Below are 24,831 nucleotides of genomic sequence, written 5' to 3'. Positions count from 1 at the left end.
GGACAAAAAAAACCCGCCCCGTCGCCCTGCCCCGTGAAGAAAAAGTAAAAAAAATTAAAAAAATACGAGGCAAAAAGTTGCCCAGTCTCCGTCCCGCCCCGTCTAAAGCGAGGCGGGGCACGGGAGGGGTGGGGTTTTGGCCAAACGGGGCGGGGTGGGGGTGCCCTGCCCCGTTGTTATCACTAGTCACAAATTATTTTATTGACTGTAACCATTAAGTTGGTTAATCTATAAATAATAAATAATATGTGATCAATAAAAAAGATAAATTGTGATCAAGAAATAATGTATGACCTAATAAATTGTTAATTTGCGATCGATTATTTGATAATTTGTGACTGTATAATAAGTTGTAACTTATAATTTTGTTATTTGTGATCGATAAATAAATCGTGATTTATAAATTTTTGATTTGTGATCAATGAACAAATTATGACCTATTAAATTTAAGAATCGTGGCCGTAAAATAATTTGTGACCTAAAAATAATATGTGACTAATTAAATCGTTAATTTGTGACTAAATTGTATAGATTTGTTACCTTAATATATTTCATTAGTAAAATAATTGATTGATTAATTAAATCTTAAATAATTTTCAATAAATATTTGCTTTTTGAAATTTGAAACCATTGTTCTTAGTTTTTGAATGGGTGATACTCAACTTCTTAACTATAAAAATTTCCCTTTCAGATATTAGAATATTTTCTAGAAAAGCATGGCAGGCTTGAAGAGGTAGGTACATGTGAGAATTGTCAAATTTTGCTAATTTTAAATATTCAACTATATAAAAACTTAATCTCATAGCATTATTAGGAAGTCGTTTCTATACTACTTAAGAGGTTAACCCTAATTTTTCCAAAACTTTTAATTGGAAGAAGGTGGTGGCACTGTAATCAATAAGCACCATAGTTGACATTTAATTGAGTTCAACGGTGCTCATGCATTACAAGCTCAATTTTCATCCCATTAAACCCTATCAACTCAATATATTAATTTCTAATCAAAGAGTCCCTTCAATATGATAGTGAAGTGTTGTCGTGTTAACTAAGATTTTCGTAAAGATAATGTATAAAAACGTGTAATTCAAATAAGATTCACTTTGAGTTTTAATAATTCTCTAATATATTCGGCATACTTCGATCTTAATATCCTTATTTAGTTGATTTACATTTTTATCAACTTGTATAAATTCATTTTAGAATGCGCTCAGCCTTTTTTCATTAGTAGAATCTATAAAAATAAATAAATAAATAAATAAATAGTTTAACCTATATAAGAGCTTATATAAAGAAATTATTTGAATAATTCTCACTGTTAGTTTTACTTTCCGCAATTTTGAGTTGCTGGTTTTAGTAGAAGTGTTGCTGATCCATTAAAGTTTGGGCCTTGTGTTGGGCCTCCATTTTATAAATTCTTACTTTTTCTTTAAAATGAAGTGCATAGTTTGATTGTCTAATAAAATTTATTATCTAAATTTAAATATACTCTCTATTATGCATAAGATACTGCTAATAATAAAAAGTCTAACAAAAATATGCTTAAAAATTTATTAAATTAACACTATATAATTTTACCAATTAAATAAAAACCAAATCACCAAAATTCACATTCAAAACACGCATTAAAAATCACGATTAAGATCATGATCGAAGTCACACACGAGAATTAAAAGTCAAAAAGGTACTCAACAACTCACAATACACGTGCCAAATTTTACATTCAAAAACATGCATAATTGAGGTCACGTATAGGATATATAAGGTCACATTTCTTCAACAGTACAACATGTGCGTATCAAATTCCGCATCAAAGCATGAACTTGTAGGTTACAACTAAAGCAACATATGAATTAAAAGCCACAATTTAAAATGTTTGAGATATTTCTTTTGGGGAACGTTTGCAGGATGTATGAATCGCATTATCATCACAATTGAGGGTCACACACGAGGAATTGAAGGTCACAACAATTTAACAAGAAGTTCACATGTAATATATGATGAGGTTATATGCATTTGCTTAAAAAACCAAAATGCATAAATGTTATCAACTAATTGGAAAGTACTAACTTCTAAGAAATGCCAACGATTGAATTAAGCTAAATAGTATTACTTTTCAATTAAATAAAGGTTAAAACTAGCTACGTGAAGTTCGCCAACAATATTTGTAAAGCAAGATAATTATGACATTATTTTTGCCAATTTTTCAATACATTCCGTAAAAGTTGGATACATGCCATTACCCCAAACTTAAACCTTAAGCATCAAACAATATTTCCTTCATAATTTGTCAATTAAATTTCATATTTAATACGTCTCTACACGTACAAGTTATAATTATCTTTCTTATTATTACATGACATAGGCATAACTTTTATGAAAATTTCAATTTTAAAATAATCATTTAAGTTTTGTACTCAAATCAGGTAATCCATTGTAATAGTTCAACAAGTCATTCACGACAAGTCAACATCAAAATCTAATTCTTGCCCAATTTTGAAATTTTTACACAAATATTTGTACAACCATTCCCTCACCCAATCTTCTTTAAAATTTATAATTTTTAACGGAGATTTTATAGAACAATCCTTTAAATACTCAAACATTTCATCGTAGTAAAAACAAATCGCACCATAAAACCATCACTATTATAGTCTTGTTTTCATTTTAATACGACGGGTCAAACTTTACGTCCTCTTCTACATCTAATGAGTTGTTTGATGTAATCTTTGAAAAATGTGCAGTCAAAAAGTAGGTAAAAGTTATAAATTTAAAATTATTTTATTAGGAGAATGTGATTAGAAATGTGACTAGGGTTTTGTTTGAGCCTCATTTTTTGGGAGAATATTTTTCGTAATAATGATTTTTTTTTTTTTTTTTTGGAGAATGTATGATTAAAACATGAAAAAAAAAAAAAAAAGAGTTTACATGTGAAAATCTTTTATTGAGAGTGTGTGATTGAAAATAAATTTGGAAAAAAATGAGTTTTTCTAAAATGGTGTTCAAGCATGGGCTAAATCACCTTATTACATTATAGGAGTTGAAGATTGGTCATCCACAGAAAAATTCTGAGATGTAGTTCGCACATGTAAGAGTATCTCCAATGGTAATATAAAATTGAGTGTAAATTGATATTTTCAAAATTACTTTTGCATCTCCATTTACATCCCAATGGTTAAAATCAAAATTCTACCACAATAAAAAGATCTAAAAAAGTTGGTTGGATCCCACAAATAGATCTAAAAAAGATGTAAATTTACCTCTTTATTTACATTATCTACCGAAAAATGCACTTTGCATTTCATTTACATCTCTCAATTAGAGAGATTTTCGACCAGATCTAAATCACAATTTACATCTCTCCAATGATTCTCTAAGATGAATTTAGCAATATCCTAATTGGGTTCATGAATGGGCCCACAATAAAGACATTTGTAATTCCAGGTGTGGGCTCGTGTCAATTAATATGCAGGCCACGAACTTCTGTTTTGGCCCACTTCATGTCCTCTATGCCTGCCTTTTCAGTATACCTCATTTTCAAAATTCTATTGTGTGTTTTCCTATGTTATCTCTTTACCAGCTGAAATATACTAAAAATCAATTCCAATTTAACTTTTTTCAAGTCAAGGAAACTCGACTTCTTTGATACGTCTAGGAAAAGATTTTCATGATTGATAGATGGACTATAAATTTGGTACATAGCATGAGAAAAGATCGTATGATAACAATTGATTTGGTCTGACATTTATCCTAGTTAAATTTTCATTTGGTTCTTGTTAAATAAGAATCAAAGGGTTCTTGAGCATTACGTACGTCTAGGTGAATAATATCAATTTTTTGAATAATTATTTTAAATTTGAAAAATTGTTAGAAATTGAATTTCCTATTGGAACTAAATCATTCCATGTGCATATGTCTAGATGCCCACGACTTTTTTGGACAGTGGAACATGAAGATGGAATTGTAATCCAAAAGCATTTTCTTTCATATTATAAAAGCTTTTATAAAATTTCAATTTTTTTACTTTAATTTATCTTTTTTGACCAAGCATTTTATTTATTACAATTGATAACCCGAAAAAGGTCATTTTGATTTGTTGAATATTCACTTGTTTGATAGCTATAAAGTTTTCTACGATTGAAAAATGCATCTCTTAAAATTTTTAGCTTTTCCCAATATTTATAATATTTAATCAATCTCAAAAATATTTATTTATTATATATTGAATTTTTTTACTAAACATTTCTTAGTTAGATCCATTTCACATCTTATTTTTAAGAGAAGTACAGCGTGTACGCGTATTGTATCGTATTTTCTATTTTCTCTTCCGTACAACCTCGCATGTAAAGGACCAAGAACCAGCACAAATCCATATATTTAATTGACTTTCAATAAAACACACACAAAAATACATATTCGTTTGAGAAGCAAACTTAGGTCATGGACATAAAAACATGTTGAAGGATAGAAAAATAACTTTGTCACCTTCATGTTGGTACTTTAGTAATTAATTACTAACCTAATAATTTACATTCTCTTAGAATGGGGTGGATGGGTCAACACTCCACCCACCCCACCCCCATGTGTAGAGCAATAGCAGGAAACTTCTGAGGAAGAAGAGTTGGAAATAAATATGTGAGTGGGAGAATTATATAACATATATATGTCGTATGTACACTTTACTGTCGGTTTCAAGTGAAAAATTAATATGCCAAATGGACCGACTTTGCATTAAATGTGGTTGTTTAAATGCAAGGTTTCACTTGGCCTTCTTTTGTGCCATAAATCTCGTATTTTTGTTTATGCAAGTATTTGTTGTGCGGTATTAGATAGGATCGAACAGTTTAATACGAAAAATGTTAATTTTTTCTTCAATATTATTTGTACAATCAATTCACTTACTAAACATATTATTTATAAGTGTTATACTCTTCTCTCGTATGCACTTTCAATTGGATAATAAGATTAGACTATATGTTTGGTCCTTGTTTTTGAAATTAACTTCTTTTGTGCCATAAATCTCGTATTTTTGTTTATGCAAGTATTTGTTGTGCGGTATTAGATAGGATCGAACAGTTTAATACGAAAAATGTTAATTTTTTCTTCAATATTATTTGTACAATCAATTCACTTACTAAACATATTATTTATAAGTGTTATACTCTTCTCTCGTATGCACTTTCAATTGGATAATAAGATTAGACTATATGTTTGGTCCTTGTTTTTGAAATTAACTTCTTTTCAAATTCATTTTCAACCACGTTTAATGGGAATCATAATTTTTATTTACTTTTTAATCACACATTTTATCTTTTTTTTTTAATCAAAATCTATTAAAATATAATATTTCATTAAACTAAAAAGGGGCTAAAGAGTAAGGTCCATGGAAAAAATAACTGTGAGAGATATTTGTAAAATAAGCAACTTAAAAGCAAATCAATCATGCTCAATTCATCAATAACACAACCAGACATTGCAGATGTAATGCATAGTGAGTTTGAAAAGCATTTATTTAACATGAGACGGAAAACTTGCTGCTCACTTGAATTGAAGTGTGGGAGATTTAGAGTATTCTAGTATCATCTCCACTTATTTCCTGAAAATAAGGGACAAATCTTATCGTGTCGGGCTATATAATCTGTACAATACTAAAGAAGAAAATGCGTTAAAATTTTGTTCATTATATTACCCATCTTAAAAAAAATGTTGAACCCCAATCTTGAGGGTCCCCACCGCTCCACCTCTAGAGTTTTGTGAGGGAGGTAAATCGCGGGATGTACCCTAACAGGTCAGGGAACAAGAGCTGTCTGTACACCGTGCCTACAAAGAATCCAATTCCATATTTCAGGAATCGAACCCTCACACTGAACTACCAGCAAGGCGTGAGATAACATCACTCCTGTCCTTTGCACCATTAGACTATGCCCCGAAGGGCAATTATATTACTCAATCTTAAAGGTTGTACCCCAACCTTAGGGGCCCCCACCGACCCTACCTTGGGCCATCGTGGAGGAGGTAAATCGCAGGATGTACCTCCCAGGAGTCAGGGTGGAGAGCATATGGATAGGCCAAGGCTGTTAACCCATATGGTAACTCCCGCTTGCAACAAAGTCAATTCCATCTTGCGGGGAATCGAACTCTGCACACTGCAGCGCTGAGCCCTATCCGCCCTCCCCTTTGCCACTGGGAGATATGCCCTGGGGGCTTATATTACTCAATCTTGATCATATATTGAGTCGTCGAAACACCTTCATGAGACAAGGCTATTAAGGTATTTTTATTTTTCCCTAATAATTTAGGGCTATTTTTTATTTCATAAAAAAAAGAAGGAATTTCTTTTCCATAAAAAAAAATTTGAATTAAGAGGGTGAATTGTTTAGAAATTATTTTATTGAGAATTGTTAATTATTGTGTTTGATTGATATAATTTTTCATGTGAAAAATATTGAAATAAAAGTGTTTTTTGGTATTCGTTTGGTCTTGTTTTACATGAAAATTATCTATTAAAGGAATTAATTTATTGATATTGGGGATAAAATTTGCTTCCATTGCCAAAAAAAATCAAGAAAATCATCTATCTTTTGGTATTCGTTTGTCTTTGTTTTACATGAAAATTATCAATTAAAAAATATATTTTTTTTAAATTAGGGATAGAATTTGTTTCCATTGAAAAATATTAAAAAATAAATAAATTGGCCAGCAGTCTAAAACATGAATTCTCACCATCAATTTGGTGAAAAATAGCTGAGGTGGCATGTAAGTGGGAAAATGAATTGCCTAAAAAATGTTACCTATAAAACATGCATTTTTTGGTGGAAAGTGAAATTCATTTTCTATTTTCCATGGCAGTCGTGGCCTAATATTTGTAGAATTCACCAGTTTTCAGTCTTGTTCCATGCTATTGTGTTTATTCCTTCTAAGAGTAGGCGTAGCACATTTGTATTTATATTTTTATGATTAAAATGCAGAAGAATTGAATCAAATTTGAAACGATATTTTGCAGAAAATCAAATCAAATCAAATCACAAATGGAATCAAATAAAACAGTCGTAGCTAGGTAGGCCAATGTTTCTATCCTCAACAGATGATTGATTGGACCCAACCCCACCTTATAATGGTGCAATAAAATGGAATGACCCACATAAGAAACACAATGGGGCTTTTTTCTCGTTATCTTTCCTTTGTGGATACCACACAATAACTTTCTACATCCCAGCTAAGAGATGTTCTTTGACCTTTGGTGGCTGCCTTATCAAAATCATCTTACTTTTCTTTTTGCGTGTGTGTGATAATCATTCTCTATCGATACTAGTTTTTAGACGAGATAATTAATATGGTAAAAAATTAGTAAAAGATTTGAGTTCAAGGTTTATCATAGATCATCCTTTCTTATTTATGAATTTACCGTGGCTCGAGAAAAGAATTCCTAAAATTAGTCTTGTTCTACCTTAAGATGAAATCAAGTTTAAAATTTAAAGATATATCGATGTCACATATTTATAAAAAAGTTGTGCATATAGACATACTATTACTAAAAAATGAATATAGCCCACATGTGAATCGACTTGTTCAAAATATTTAAATGAATATATGACAATCTTTAGTACGGTTTTGACTTTTTAAATGAGATGGTTAAGAGAACTATCTCTTCAAAAGGTTTATACTCATAAGTCATAAATAGACAATGAATTTGTTCACATTAGTATACTTTCAACATGCCACCACATATATATTAAAGGAGTGTTTGATTCTCATTTTTTCTAAAATACGTTTTTTTCTTTCTTCTTTTCAGTCACATATTCTTCATTAAAAATAATATTACATGCAAATCAATTTTTTTTCTTTTTTAACTACATATTTTCTATCAATCTACTATTTCAAAATACATTTTTCAAAAAAAAAATGTGGATCAAAACACACTCTAAGTAATTTTCATAAATGTATAGTAGTGAAATTTGAGTGAAATTATTTTTGTTTACTATAATATATAAAATATAATTACATTGCGTGATATTTTTATATATTTTTTAAAAAAATAATTTACTTAATTATATTTTCTTTAATAGAACTTTATACTTTTCACTTTTCATGTTGTGCAAGTGTATAGAATAGGTAATGGATCCTAGCTAACGCATCAAGCAACTTTCATTACTATCATATTCATGAATTTTATATATAACTTTATATATAACACGTGGATGCCATTAAAAAAAAAAAAAAAAAAAAGGTAGGGCATATGGTCTTTGAGATTGAATGAATTAAAAGTTGTTAAGGAATAATTTCATGATTAACTTCTTAATCATGTAGGAGGACTCACATCAAATTCATATTAATTAAAGAATTCAATAATATTGATGAGCATGTGCATTTATCATTAGACTCGCATGACTTGAGCAAAGCAACATTTGTTTAACCCTAATCATTCTTTTTGCCCTATAAAGGAACTGCAAAAACTCTTACTTTTAAGGGCATCTTTGATTATGAAAATATTGTATATTATAACGAACAAGATTTTAATATTTTTTCGTTATTTACTAGTCTTCGGTGAGACTAGAAATGTAAACCGTCCTACAAAATTAGGCCATGTTAACGTGTTTGGCTATATTTAAAACTTATTTTTGAAAAGTAAGCTTTTGGTAATTAAAATAGTCAATTTTAGAAATCATTGTGATTTAAAAGTAATATTTTACTTAAGCAAACATCATAATAAAGTAAAATTTAATCTATGTGTACTAAAACATCACTCAAAGATGTTATCAAAAAGAATAATGTCGTTGAACACCAATTGTATAAGAATGTCAATTTAGTTGACATTATATGATAAACTTAGAAAGATTAAATAAAATGAAATAATATAGAACTCATTTAATTGAATATCATGCATTGCTAACGAAATTGGTAGTGCTAAATAGTATTGCTCTATAAAAAAAATCTTGCACTTAAAAGCAATGATAAGATACGGTGACATAAAATGCCATCGGCCCTTACTTTTGTGTTGATATCCATAATTGAGTAGTTTCAAGAAAAAATGCTTCTTTTCGAGGCGAGTAATGTTTGGTATGTGTCACACAAGGTAATAAAAAAAAAAAATCTTTTTTTTTCCTTTTTAATTCAATGTATTTTAAATTTTTAGTCGTACAATCTATTTTATTGAAACACATAACGTAGAGTCACTACTTTTACATAATTCTAGCTGAACATTCAAATAATAATAATAATAATATTTTTAAAGAATTTGAAAATAAATCCAGAATAATTTTGAAAAATTATGAGATTTAATTAATAGAGACGTTTCATAAATTTTTTTTTTCAGAAAAACTCTATATTAGTTTTTTTTTTTTTTTTTTTATACGGAAATTCACCACCCTGCCCCAAAAGAATCAAACTATATTTTTTAGGATGAGTTAATTTTAATAATGATCATTGAAGATCAAGCAAAATTTCGGATGGGTCATTAAAGTACTACTCTAACAGATGTAGTCACTAAAGTTAAATAATTGATCATTCTGTTAGTGTGAATAGAGCAATATCCGACATAACGTCTCTCTAATTTGTAGTCGGCTAATGGCCTTTAAAGCGATTGATTCTTTCTAGCAAGCATCATGTTCTATCTCTATCATGATCTTTTCCACGGTTTATTAATATGATGAAAATTGAGTTAGAGAAAAAATTGACCTGTTGGGGAACTTTTTTATTTTTTATTTTTTTTGTTGAACACGATAAAAATGCGTTTTGTTTCAAACATCTATAATTTCCCAATGTGGACACAACGATCGTTAATAATTGTCAAGGTTTAATGGTCCGACGTCATAATCATAGTGGATACTGCCAAAGAAGTGAGCGAATATGTAACATTATTTAACTTTAGTAATATAATAGGTTACAAGAATACTTTTTAATGATCAATTTAAAATTCCACTCGATCATTTGTGAAATTAACTCTTTCTAATATTTCTTGCAATTTTACATTTTCCAGAACATTCGTGAGAATATTATTTAAATTCTTAATCTTTTGGAATTTTCAAACTTCAAATACTTGAAGCAATTAATTAAAGGTAGTTATGCAAAAGCATATAATCTTAAGCATTAGTCATGTCTTGTCTCCTTTACCTAAGCTCGATAGTGCAGTAATCTTGCTTTATGATTGGCGTGTTAATTAAAGAGTTCATATAGTGCAACATAAGCTGGACTCAATTTACTTACACACCCAAAGCAAACAATTATACGAGTAAATTTGATCTAGTTCGAGTTCGAGATAGCATACTTTTCGGTTAAAATTATTCGAGTCGAGCATGCCCATCAATGCAATTTCAAGTGGACTAGTTTGTGCGGACTTGTAGGCCAAAACATAACCTTCACGAATTGTAAGCAAGCTAGTTCTTTGATGATTATTGCAAAGTACAATTTTTCGATTATGACGATGAATTGATAATTCAGACGAGATTGAGCATGATAACCACTGATGTTAGACACGATATCTTGATAGGGAGTTGCACAAGTTATGTCTGCGTCAAATGCTAATAAAACGTCAATTTCAAGATTGAGCCCCTGTTTATCACTCATTATATCATATGCTATTACATTATTTTTTCTACAGAATTCATTTTCAACCACACATTTTTCATTAAAATAATACTATACACAAATAAAAAAAAAATTCATTCTTTTTTAACTTCACTTTCTCCATCAATCAACTATTTTATAATACATTTTGAAAAATTAAAGGGGTTCAAACACACCCTGATTTAGATCTAATTTAGGGATAAGAATCTATCAACAAGATTTGAAGTCTAAAATTATAATATGATTCCAATTTCCTCCAAAACTTCTCGATAAGATTAAGAGCTTGTTTGGTACAGTTTAAAAATCAATTAAAATCAATTTTTTTTATCGTTATTTCAGTCGTTATTTTTGAATTCTTCTCTCACATGTAGAACACACTTTATACTTAACGATCAAAAAATCAATTATTAAAATTTCTACCAAACAAGCACTAAATTAATTGATGGATGTATATTGATGAGAATGGATCGATGTAAAGTGGAGCACTTGAACCTCATCATCTTTCTCAATCTTATGATAGGACAAAATTCATTTAATAATGAAATTATATTCTAACAATAAACCCTAATTACATGCTTCCAATGCATGGAAATCATAGATATATATATTACATGAGAAGAACCCTGATAAGATTCTTACGGTGTTGAAAACGACTTGTATAAAATTTGTCTATAGAAGCAAATACTCTTTACTAATTGCACAATCAAACTTTTAGGAGATAATCTCGTAAAAGCAAGAAAATATGGTTAAAAGCATTATTGAGTCTCAACTTTAGCCCCGCCTTTTAGAATTTATTTTTTTCTCAAACTCATTTTCAATTACATATTCTTTCAATAAAATAATTTTTTATATAAATTAAAACTTTATTAGTACTTTTCAACCTCACAATTTATTTTATTTTATAAAAAAATCACATTTTATGAAGTCTCTTTTGTCTCTCTTTAAAACAAAACTCTTTAATTCTCATAATCATTTTCAACTACAAATTCACATTATAAAATATTTTATATGTAAATTCAAAACTTTTCTACATTTTTTAACCACATTCTTCAAAAAATCACTATACAAAATATCTTCTTCTTTTTCTTTTTTTCTTTTCCAGAATAATGGCCATCAAACGAGCAAAATCTATTTTGAAAAGACAAAGTTCAAACATGGGCAAAATTATTTTTAACTTTTTTATTTACTCATCGACTGTCACATGTACGTCTACCATTGTTTTTGTTATTTTTTCTGCCAAAATAGATTAATCCATGGAATTATCATAAAAGTAAAGGACCTGTCCCTCGAGGCATAGTCTAGTGGTGCAAAGGACAGGAGTGATGTTATCTCACGCCTTGTTGGCAACCGCAGTATGGGGGTTCGATTCCTGAAACATGGAATTGGACTCCTTATAGGCGCAGTGTACATGCAACTCTTGTTTCCTAGCCTGTTGGGGCACATTCCGCGATTTACTTCCCTCACAAATTTTTAGGAACAGGACGGTGGGGCTCTCAAAGTTGGGGTTGAACTTTTTTTTTTTTAAAGTAAAGGACCCTACATTTTTATACGGCCTTTGTATCCATTGATTCAGACATGGACTGGTCTGAGGATCTTTTAACCTAGTTGGTCAGTTTAACAAAGCAAAAGCTGTTTTGAGTCTGGAATATGAACAATAATACAGTCGTGCACCATGTTTTTTCACTTTTGAAGCACAATAAAGTCTGTAAAAATGTCTTTATACCGTACTAATATAATAACTTGTCACTCGTGCAATATGTATTTTCATTTTTGAAGCACACTCGTATAGTATTATGGGTAATACAGTACTAATATTAGGTCATCTTCAACGCTGCACCAAAATTTGCACCATTTTGTATCAAATTTTGCACTAAATCTTACATCAAATCAAAGTTCTTCTCCAACCATTACACCAAATGAATAGTGATTTATTATTTTATTCATTCTTTCGATTTTTTGACAATTTATTTATTTTATAACTATATAAATTACTAAATCATAACTTTGTTAAATTAACAAATATATTGTTTACTAAATTATTCACGTGTTTTATATATTATGTTAAATTGATAAAAATAATTGATTATATTATTAATTTATGAAAAACAATTACTTAAATTTACAAAAATAATAAACTTTAATAATATAAACTTTACGTTAAATTAAATTTTAAACGTAAGCTTTACGAATTAAACTTTACGTTAAATTAACAATAACGTTAATTATTATTGATTATACTATTAAAAATAATAAACTTTAATAATATAATTAATAGTATAATTAATTAATTAATAATAATTATTATTATTATCATCATCATCATCATCATTATTATCATTATAGAATGAAAATGACACAAATACCCTTAACTATTATCTTGAAAAATGAAAAATATGGACAAAATAGATATTGCACCATTTGGTGCAAAAAATTGTGTAATGAATAGTGTTGCACCATATTCTAAATATGGTATAACACTATTCACCTTGCACCATTTTGCACGAAAATTGTGCAAAGTTTGGTATTACATTGGAGCAACTTTGCACCAAAAAATGGTGCAAAATAGTGCAATGGTGTAATCATTGGAGATGCCCTCATAACTTTCCAAGAGGAAAAGGAAGTGTATCATCGACACTGAAATTCAATACATGGTTCGATAATTAGCTCTTGTTTAATCTTATTTTTAAATTTTTTTTTTTGAAACTTATTTTTAATTATACATTTTTCGAATAAAATAATCTTTCACTTGGATCCATAATTTATTTATTTATTTTTTAACCACACATTATATAGAAATTAATTTTTCAAACAGTCTATTCTGAAAAATGTCTACCAAATATAGAAAGAGAAACAAAAAAAAGTTTTAGCTGAATGTCATTTTTATTTTGAGGGAATGAATGCCATATTTATAGAAGCTTAAATTCGATATTTGATGAAGAAACTTTTAAATGAAAAAGAAAATCCATATTTATAGAAGCTTAAAAGATGTTTATCTTGGAGAAAGTTGCTATTAAATTATTGCTAAATTAACCATTTTAAAATGCTCAGCTGAAAGAAGAAACACATTGATCACTCAATATATTTTCAATCATACTACATGTACGTCATATTTTATATCAAGTTTAACTCAAATGAATTGACAGATTTTTGCACATTGATTTTAACAATACTTTTTTTCAATCACAATGGCCAAATTTTCTGTACAAAAGGGTTCCGTCAAAGAATTAGTCAAACAACATTGTACAATTAGCATAATTCAGAGTACAATCATGCTACGTGCACACACACACACACATATATCATATTTTACATCAAGTTTGACATCATGTGAGTTGATAGATTTTTGTACATTAATTTTAACGATACCTTTTTGAATCAATATCCAAATTTTCTACACATAAGGGTATTGTCGAAGAAGCTGTTAACTGGTAGTGTACAATAAACAAAACCATTCTATATATACATAAATGTCAACATAATGTAAGTTGACAGATTTTGGTACATTGATCTTGACAAGATATTTTTCAATCAACTACCGAATTTTTAACACGTGTGAGGACGTCAATCAAGGTGTAGACTTTGTGTGTACAAGTAATTTAATTCAATTGTAATTCATATATTTTTTTGGTAAGACTAATCGGTGCTTAACACCGATCTAAGTGATATCATTTGTGTTATTAAATTATAAGTTCAATTAAATACAATGATTTATGACTCATTTATTAGGACCTATTATATGTTGACATCAAATTAGATTTTATAGCACTATTAATATTAAATAGCATTATTCAAATTCATATATTTTTTGGTAGGACCAACAAATTAAAGAGTTCATTAAAAATGGCAAAATCTCTAAAACCTTTGCGTATGGAACTTGTAAAAGTCAGTACAGATAACATGTTTTTTTTTATAGAAAATCATATATTTTTCTGAGAGATGCTACTCGAATAGAGGCTGTGAACAGGGTTAAAAACAGGCCAGGACTGAGGTGAGAATTAGAGTATTTTTCTTAACAGCCTAGCTAGCTACATCTACTAAAGTAGATGTTTGGAAAATGATTATAATCAATTTATATTATAAATAAGTAAAAATGAGTGATAAATAAGTGATAATCTATTAAAGTTCTTTTAACTTTTTTCGTGAGGATGGAATTAAGGAAGAAGAAAAATGTTAACCTTGTTAGACAAGTACTAATATTTTGAAAAATTGACAGGAAAATTTTGATCTAGAAACCGACCCAATTATGCCTAAATAACAGAAAAATGAAATCGTTGAAATTCGTGCATGTTAGGAAGGTGACTAAATTTATAAATCTAAGTTGATTAAATAAATTTCTTATTCCTATATTTCACGGGATTCAAAACTACTATATGTTTATTATCTACATATTTAGAAGAATATATAATTAATCACACTTAAATTTTAGTTTAATCTCTACCCAAACATGCACTTGGGCCCATTTTGGCATGATTTTTGAAGCTTTTTTGGGCTAATTTCGTGCTTCTTCTAGTTAAATGAGCTTTTGAATAATGATATTTAGTATCATCGATGCTAGAATATAAGTTTAGATGTCTATGTTGTATATGTACAATTAAATAAGTCACGTGATTTTGCATTTAAATGAATTTATCATTTAATGACATATAATACCATCTAAACTAGTGCTTAACATCAATAATAATGAATAACATTACTCAGAGTTTTTAGAGAAAATTGATTAAGGCCCCGTTTAATTCCCATTATTTGGTCACAAAAATAAAATAATCGTTATCCATCACATCAAGCTATCATATTTAATTTTCTATTTCTTGTATGGGATCCGTAATGACTATATTTTTCATTCTCATTCTTATAAAAATGAGAATAAAACGGAACCTAAATGTAACTTCTTCTAAAAAAAAAGGAAAGAATGAAAGTAAAGTCAAATTCATTTGGCTCCTCATTCAATTTTTTCGAATTCTTTGGGTCAAACCTTGGTTCTTAATTTTCGAATACAAATTAAGATGATTTCTTTTATAAATTCTGTTACAAGATGTAAAAATAATAAGAAAACGATCCTGAGTTAAGATTGAGTCTATTCACTTCAAAAAAATTTCTTTAATTTTTTATCATCGATTTGACGGAAGTACTTTGAAATCTCAACTAAAAATTTAAAATTGTAATGAGTGAGGTCAACTCCGTCATTAGAGTTAGTCAAGAATTAAACAGGGGAGTAAATTAATGATTAATATACAAGAGAATAATTAAAGAAGCAAACACGCCAGGACATTTGCCTCTTTATCTAACCACCTCCAGTTCACCTTATGTCGGCTTGTTCTCGTTACACAAAAACCCACAATAATTCAACAGTTCAAGACTTACCATACACAGTAAATTCTTTAATTATGGTTGCAAAACCTTATAATAATATTTGTTATTGGTGCAAATGTACTGTAACGTTCGCTGTACTATATTATATACTTAAAAAAGCAGCTTTGCTTTCATTTGCTTCAGATTTTCAGGCGAGTTCTAAGATTTCTCACCACCACCACCTGACCAACTTGATCTTGGCTTCTCCGCCGTGCCTGAAAATTTTCTTGCTGGCCCTTTTCTGTATTATAGGCCGCTAAGCTTCCATTTCTAGTGATCTTGTTTTCTCTTTGACTATTTTCAGTTTTGAAGTTTTCCGGTGGTGAAATTGTATGATCATTACCTGAAGAAGCTGAGGATTTGGGGGGTCTGATTGCATTATAGGGCTGATTTTTTACTTGAATCTTGTGACATATATGTAGGTTCAGTTGAGAAACTTTTGGGCATGGAGGATTTGTTTTCTTTTTTCTTTTTAAATAATGTGAAGGAGATTCAATCTGTGATTTGATATAGAAATGGAGTGAAGATTTTTACTTGGTTTTGGGTGAAGCTTACAGAATCAATTTTTTGTTTTGTTTATTTCAGTTTTCCAAGTTTGAAAATTTGTGGGATAGTAATGAAACAAAGCCCCTGTTTAGTTTCATTGAGGAACGAGGTGTGGGGATTGACTTCAGATGATACTTACGAATTGGGTTCCGTGAGAAAATTAAGAAATTTTTCTGGGAATTTCTGGAAGCATTATTGATGAACAGTTTGCAACTGGGAGTATTTGATTCGTGAAAAATTAGTTTATGTGTTTCCGAAGAGAAGAAAATTCGAAAAAGAAGTTCAATTCAGGTGCAGATATTAGTCTATGAATTTTGCTACAATGAAGGTTGCTTCCAATGGATATATGGCCAATCCTGGAGAAGGTTTGTTAACTTTCAGTAGTCCTTTTACATTTCTTAGAACTTGCATTCATTTGATTTCAGAAGCTTTTTCTTAACTGTTTATATCATAGTGAAAAGCTTTGGTTCTCTGTTAATTCTTAAATTTGGGCAAGTTCGAGAGCTTAGGGTTTTGATATTCCTTGGATCAGTACAGTATGAGGATAACTAGCAGACACGCCTATTCGTTTTACATATTCAGCAAAGGGACGCTAAGGATGGAAAATATGAATATATGGTTGTTCCATTCTTTGTTTGTTTATAACATTTTCTTGGCCTGTATATGTAGTTATAACTTCTATTCTGTATGATAATTCGTATATTTAAGCCGTTACTCAAGTTAATAATGGATTGTAATTTTCATTGATTAACAGTCTTTCTTTGAGATCTTAAAAGCAGAAATTTGTACTAGCTTTGTATTCAATTCTTTATGTGATTTTCTCCTGCAACTCATTGCTTTCTTAATGAGTGGTCTTCACCATTGCGGTCACTGATGCATACCCAACTCTTTGGCATTCTTTGTTTTTTTTTTTTTTTCATGCTCATGCAGATCTATCAATTTTCAGTGTGGAATGTTTAATATGCAATTCCCTTACCAGTTACAAATTTTATTCCCCTTGAATAGGTTATCTAAGCCTTTCCTTTTCTTTTGGATGGTGCTTCTATTGTTTTGTTGTTTCTTTTTTGTTTTTCGGGGAGTGGTGATTGAGTGTTTCAGAAGCGTTTTGTACTACCAATTGCTGCTGATTAAATGACGTCTTGAAAACTAAAATCAACATCTGGGAATCTACTGGGAAGTTGGATCCATAAGTTTTGCCTAAATCAAGTGCAGCACCATACTGTCAGCTTGCTGTACCTTTTTAATGAACTTCATCATAAGCCCATCAGCTGGCATCTGCTGTCCAAATTTCATTATCCTCTTGTCTGGCATCAATCTTGACTGCTGGGGAATTCAGTGACTGTTTTTCTGTTTTTAAATTTGCTGCTACTACGCCTTAACTTTGAATTTTGCTGTAAAATATTCTATTCCAGTTATATTTTGCAGTTTATGACTATTGCTAAATTGATTGACGAAGAAAATAGATGAACTATACATTTAACAGTTGGCTTAGGATGTAAATGCTGAACAGTAGGAGAATATAGTTTCAAAATCTAAGAAAATCCTTTTGTAACAATTTATATCTCAATTTTCCTAATAGAAGTTCCTTTCGTAGACATTTGAAATCACAAATTACATTGTATTACAAGTAACATATCTTAATTTTATTGTCATTTTTGAAGTTTCAAGCTTCGTGTAATGAAGTTTCTGTTTTCATTGGAACAGGAGGGAAAATTTTGATTAATTCAGAGTTATGGCATGCTTGTGCGGGCCCATTGGTTTCTTTGCCTCCTGTGGGAAGTCTTGTGGTCTATTTTCCTCAAGGTCATAGTGAACAAGTATGTCCTTTCTCTCCATTTCAAGAAATATAGCAATTTTTTACACTCGATATCTGATAAATACTTTTATATATACTATTTGTAGGTGGCAGCATCAATGCAAAAGGAAGCCGATAGCATCCCAAGTTATCCAAACCTTCCGTCAAAGTTGATCTGTAGGCTGCATAGTGTCACCTTACATGTATGAACGCTTCTATAGAGGGATAGAAACTTTTTAACATTTTTTTTTTTTTTATAAAGAAGAATATACAAGTGTTGGGATTTATTTTCCTCCTTGGCCTTTTATACATGATAAGTACTTGATGATAGTCAATTTGATCTATCTAGGCTGTAAATTAGTGTCAGTGACATCAATGAGGTTGCATGCAACGTTGGTGCAAATATAATAACAAAGACCGTGTTTGGCCAACCTTCAAAGGTTTACTTATATGTAATTAAGTAAGTTTAAAATAATTTTTGGTAAGAGTTGAAAAAATAAGTTATTTATTTTGACAATGCAAGAGTTTCTTCTAAAATAAGTAATGTCTTTACTTAAAAGTAAGAAAAGGTTAATGTTTACCTGAGTTTAAAAGTTACTTTTCTAGATTGTAATCTAAGCGAGTTTTGTTTGTAAAATACAGTAACTTTGAAAATCCTATTTGGGAAAATAATTAACTTAGAGGGTGTTTGATGGGAATTAAAATTAGATTTTTAGTAGATTTTGATAGAAGTTTTTGAATTGTGTAATTGAAAAATTGTGAGATCCATGAAATATGTAGTTAATATTGATTGTTTGATTTTGACTAAGATTAAAATTTGATTAAAATCTGAGCCAAACAGGGGCTTCGTTGTAAGTTTAGCTTACATTTAAACACAACCAATCATACATATTTGGAAAATAAAAAGTTATTTCAAACAATAAGGAACTTCTATTTATTTTTTAGCTTAGCAAAACAGAGAAGTAACTGTGTGACCTCGAATATTAGCCAAACCTCAACATTATATAAATAATTTTGTGAAAAATCTTATATTTATCTATTTATTTTGCTCAGGCTGATACTGAAACTGATGAAGTCTATGCTCAGATGACTCTTCAACCTGTGAGCAATGTAAGTCAGTATTTCATTTGAGAACTTATCAACGTATCATTACTTTACAAATAATAATGTGGTTAGGCATAATAAGTGATCTGAAGAAGCGTTGAATTTATTCATTATACAGTACGACCAGGAAGCATTACTTTTATCTGAGATGGGACTTAAGCAAAGCAGACAACCTTCTGAGTTCTTCTGCAAAACTCTTACAGCAAGTGATACAAGTACACATGGCGGTTTCTCTGTACCTCGTCGTGCAGCTGAGAAGATCTTTCCACTTCTGGTTTGTGCTAAGCATCTGACATTTCTGTCGTAAAATTGAGATGGTAAATTTGTTAGTAAGTCTGGCTGTGCTTTATTTTTATTGGAAGTATGTAGTGGTGACATACTTTTCTAATAAGTAAGCACAGCCAGAAATGCTCAAATGCAGCTCATTCTGCTACTAACCTGGAAGTTGTCTTGTAGGATTTTTCGATGCAACCTCCTTCTCAGGAGCTAGTGGCTAAAGATTTGCATAACCAATCATGGACATTCAGACATATTTATAGGGGTATTTTCTTCTAGAACTCTCTGTTTCCATGTATCTCCTTTGGTACTCGATTTGTTTTGAAATTTGAAATGATGTATCAAGAAAAAGATATTATGACAAAAAACAGTAATTCTTTTATATTAGAATCCTATCTTCCTGTATATTGCTTGTAGATAGACTGTATGCAGCAAATTGTCAGTACATCTTCGAAAAAATTAAGATCAAACATGCTCATCTGATTATCATATTGGTTGGTTAATTTTGTCACTAAATTAAGATTCTGAGAAATGGTATCCTATTCCCTCTTTATGTAAATTATTATTATTTATCTATTAAAAGATGATATTAGGTATTGCTGGGGCCATGGGTGGATTTATCGTGGGGACAGTGGGGTCCACTGCCCCGATACTAAATTTGAAATCCAAGATTTTGCAATGGATTTTTCAAGAATTAAAAAAAAAAATCCTTATGATTTTCAATTTTGCCCTCCACAATTAAAATTTTGGGGAATTTTCCCTCACAACTCTACTCTTCTAGTTCCGCCCCTGGGTGGGGCCACAATTTGATTTTACTTTTTGAGTATGGCAAATATTCTTACCTGTATAAATATTTCAAGTTCATTTCATGGTGACATTTTGATTTGTACCCTTTCTGCATCTCAATCTCTAGATCTGGTTCCTTTCCTTTTTCGCTTCTGCCTACTTTACACGAGTAGGATGCCATGCAATTCTCATTAGGATACACTTCCTTTGAACGAAGCTTTTGAGAAATATTTTATTAATAGTTTGAAACGAAAAGTCAAAGACTACTTGTGCTTGATTCCAGGTCAACCAAAAAGGCACCTGTTGACAACCGGATGGAGTGTATTTGTTAGCTCTAAAAGACTTGCAGCGGGCGATTCCGTCCTCTTTATAAGGTATGAAAAACTATTTGAATGAAGATAATAACTGGCTAAAGCTAAAAAAGTTTTAAGATAAGCATGTTTGGAAACAAAATATGATTTTTACTCGTTTTTTGCTTGGCCAAACATTCTCTCAGTTTTTTCTTAGCATTATCTTTCTTGTCACTGAACTGCAAAAGTGTGATGTAGAGATGAAAAGTCACAGCTTTTCTTGGGTATAAGACACGCCACGAGACAGCAGCCTGCGATCTCCTCGTCTGTAATATCTAGTGATAGCATGCACATAGGAATTCTTGCAGCTGCAGCTCATGCGGCTGCAAACAATAGCCCATTTACAATATTCTACAACCCAAGGTAGTCAAATTTATACCTTTTTCAGCTGTTAAAGTAAACTTTGTGAAAAATTTTGATCCCCTAATGAAACTTCGAATTTTACAGGGCTAGCCCTTCTGAATTTGTGATTCCTCTAGCGAAGTATAACAAAGCAATGTATACCCAAGTTTCATTAGGCATGCGTTTCAGGATGATGTTTGAGACCGAGGAATCCGGAGTCCGAAGGTACATGGGGACCATAACTGGTATTGGTGATTTGGATCCAGTGCGATGGAAAAATTCACAGTGGCGTAATCTTCAGGTACTGGTTCTCTTTTCATTTTCCTGAATTTCTTCAACATTTACCTTATATTAAGTATGTTCATGAGCATTTAGGCTCAGAAAAATCTGATCACAGTTCTTCTATTGTTGAATCTACAATTCTTCCATTGCTCACCTAGGATAGTATATGACTTGGTAAATATGTCATGTCTATAATAAGTTTTTTAGCTAGGTTCTCCAACCATGCTAAAAGCTGCATCCTCTTTTTCGGTTTGGCTCGTCTTCAAATATGTGCATTATTACTTTCCAATTTTATGTTTCTTTTATGCCATAACTGACCTTGGTTAATTCCTAATCATGGTATAGATGAATTTAAAAGATTTATCCTTGTTATATTCTATTACAACTGTCTTTTCCTTCTCATTTATTCTGTTCTAGAACTGATAATAAATTAGCATTCCCTTTGTTAGGTTGGATGGGATGAATCTACTGCTGGGGAACGTCCTAGTCGAGTATCAATTTGGGAAATCGAACCTGTTGTAACTCCCTTCTATATTTGTCCGCCACCATTTTTCAGACCCAAGTTTTCGAAACAACCAGGTTTCCCAGGTAATCCTTGTTGACCACTTAGCCATCTGTTATGATGCTGGGATGTTAAACAGCTGTATAGTACAAGATTTATATCGTGAGCTTTATTTGGTATAGTTTGTCTAGCACATGATTACTGTCAGAAGCATGTATGCTTGTGCAGATATCACATTCAAAATAAAATCTTACAGAATCATGTTAAGATCAAATATGAAATCAATATAAGGAAAGAATGGATCTTGGATTGAGAATCTTTAAGTTAGTATAGGTTTATGGGAGACTGAATTCATCCATAAATATTTGTTGAACTTGCATTAGTTTGTTGCGAATGTTTACACATATTCCTCAAACTCGAGCTTTTACAGATGATGATGCAGATATAGAGAATATTTTCAAGAGAGGCATGCCCTGGATTGCGGATGAGTTTGGTTTAAAAGACACCTCGAGCTCAATATTCCCTGGACTGAGTTTAGTCCAGTGGATGAACATGCAGCAGAATCAGCAGTTCTCAGCTAATCAATCAGGACTTTTCCCGAACATGGTGTCTTCAGCTAACCTACATGGTAACCTTGGAACCGATGACCGCTCCAAGCTGTTGAACTTCCAATCCCCAGCATTCGCTTCACAAAATCTCCAATTCAGCAAAATCAATCAACAAAATCAACAAGTTGGACAAATTCAGCAGCAGCCTTCTTCTGGTTGGCCCCAACAGCAGCCGCTGCAGCAAATTTTACCGTCTTCTGTAAACCCTGTAAATAATGGTGTAGCCCCTAACCAGATTCCAAATCAAAATTCACAGCAAACAGCAATGTACTCCCAACAACTTCAGCAACAACAGTTACTAACAGGCAATACACAAATGCAGCAAAATGTTCCCTTGGCTAACAAAATAACACTTCCCATGACATCTTTACCTCAGGACATGCAGTTTCAGCAACAAATTGAACAGCCATCTAGCCTCTTGCAGAGGCCCCAGCAACAGCAGACACAAATGCAACAAACTCAGCCACAGTTTCTGCAGCCGGTCTCAACACAGAAGCCACAAGTGCAACAGACATCACAACCAAGTCTTTCTGAACATCAGCTGCAAATGCAGATTCTCCAGAAACTCCAGCAGCAACAGCAACAGATGTCATCCCCTTTAAGTTCTTTTTGGGAGCCTTCGTTTCCCCAACAACAGCAGGCTCTTCAACAAAACCAGCTACCTCAGCAATTGAGCAGCACCGGCTTTACAGCATCAACACTTCTGCAATCACCACAATTTCCCGTCAACCAACTCTATGGCCAGCAAAAGTCTACTTCCACAGTCAAATCACATCCTGAACCTGCTGATGGGGCCATCGCATCATGTTCAACCTCGCCTTGTACAAATAATATGCAAGTTTCACCGCTGAACTTTCTGAACAGAAATCAACCTGGGTCATCAACATTACTGGATAATTCCGTTGTTCATCCTGTTCCTAATTTAGTTCCAGAGACACGTAGCAAGTCTGATGTCCAAGTAAAAAATGAATTACCCAGTTATAGAGGATCAGAGCAGCCTAAATACAGCAGTACGGCTAATGATCACTTGGATGCAGCTTCATCTGAAACATCATATTGCTTGGATGCTAGTGGGCAGCAGAACTTTTCACTTACCGGCTTGGATGGTGACATTCAATCCCATCCCCGGAGCAGTCTTACTTTCACGGCCAATATTGATGGATTGACTCCTGATGCTTTGTTGTCAAGGGGCTGTGATTCCGGAAAGGATATCCAAAACTTGCTCTCTAATTACAATGGTAATCCAAGGGATATTGAGACAGAATTTTCCTCAGCTGGAATCAATTCTCAAACATTTGGGGTGCCAAATATGTCATTTAATGCCGGTTGTTCAAATGATGTTGCAATCAATGAGGCTGGTGTTTTAAATAGTGGGTTGCGGACAAACCAGACTCAGTGCTCGCGAACATACACAAAGGTTTTCATCTCTCTCACATTTCAAACTGTTCCCCTACCTAATCTCACCTAGCCAAGAAAAAAAATCTTTAGAGTAATGCTACTTGTACAGATTGGTTTACAGGTTGATTGATGATGTGATACCCCCCCCCCCAAAAAAAAAAATAATAAAAATAAATCACGAATAAATCTGTTCACAATTATGTACAATAAGCATTACTCGTCTTTATACTCTTCAAGAACACTTACACGAAGGAGCTGTAATATGAATTAGATTATATCTAATTTCTTTCTCTTTATGGTTTGGAAACAACAAGAATCGCCTGATTACCAGAAATTATGCAGGTTCAAAAACGTGGCTCTGTTGGTAGAACTATTGATGTCACTCGTTACAAGGGGTATGATGAACTTAGGCATGATCTGGCCCGTATGTTTGGCATCAAGGGACTACTCGAAGATCCGCAAAGATCTGAATGGAAACTTGTCTATGTAGACCATGAAAACGACATATTACTTGTTGGTGATGACCCTTGGGAGTAAGTGTTTAGAAACTGTTCTTGTTTTAGTTTGTAGTTGAAAGAACACAAAATAACTCTGAAAACTTTTCTCAGGGAGTTTGTGAGCTGCGTCCAGAGTATCAAGATACTGTCTTCTGCCGAGGTACAACAAATGAGTTTAGATGGAGATTTAGCTCCACCTCCTGCCCCAAACCAAGCATTCAGTGGAACAGACAGTGGTAATGCATGGAGAGGACAGTATGACGACAATTCTGCCAACTCTTTTAATCGGTAAAAGCATTTTAAATTCACAAACCAACGTGTTCTGCATAAAATGGCCTGATGGACTGCAATACTGAGCACCTTTAAAGATAGGTAACAGGACTCCTTCAGAAGGCTCTGGTTGATCACAGGCCAGCGTAATCCAGATTTGAGCTGA

At 31.6% G+C, this 24,831-nt stretch overlaps 1 protein-coding gene across 1 annotated transcript; it reads left to right on the top strand.

The window, feature by feature from the left end:
• Positions 1 to 15,989: 15,989 nt before the first annotated feature.
• On the top strand, positions 15,990 to 24,825 carry LOC111366891 (auxin response factor 19-like). Its single transcript, XM_022987578.1, has 14 exons — positions 15,990 to 16,327; positions 16,495 to 16,820; positions 18,160 to 18,272; positions 18,358 to 18,453; positions 19,304 to 19,360; positions 19,473 to 19,628; positions 19,811 to 19,895; positions 20,700 to 20,790; positions 20,965 to 21,129; positions 21,214 to 21,409; positions 21,840 to 21,978; positions 22,323 to 23,917; positions 24,241 to 24,431; positions 24,507 to 24,825. The coding sequence occupies exons 2-14, from the start codon at positions 16,763 to 16,765 to the stop codon at positions 24,685 to 24,687; spliced, it is 3,123 nt and encodes a 1,040-aa protein (XP_022843346.1). The 5' UTR covers positions 15,990 to 16,327; positions 16,495 to 16,762; the 3' UTR covers positions 24,688 to 24,825.
• Positions 24,826 to 24,831: the final 6 nt, after the last annotated feature.

Source organism: Olea europaea, chromosome 2 (genome assembly GCF_002742605.1).
Source record: "Olea europaea var. sylvestris chromosome 2, O_europaea_v1, whole genome shotgun sequence".
NCBI classification, from domain to species: domain Eukaryota; kingdom Viridiplantae; phylum Streptophyta; class Magnoliopsida; order Lamiales; family Oleaceae; genus Olea; species Olea europaea.
The sequence above is the reverse complement of the archived record's forward strand: the minus strand, read 5'-3'. Positions and strand labels throughout refer to the sequence as shown.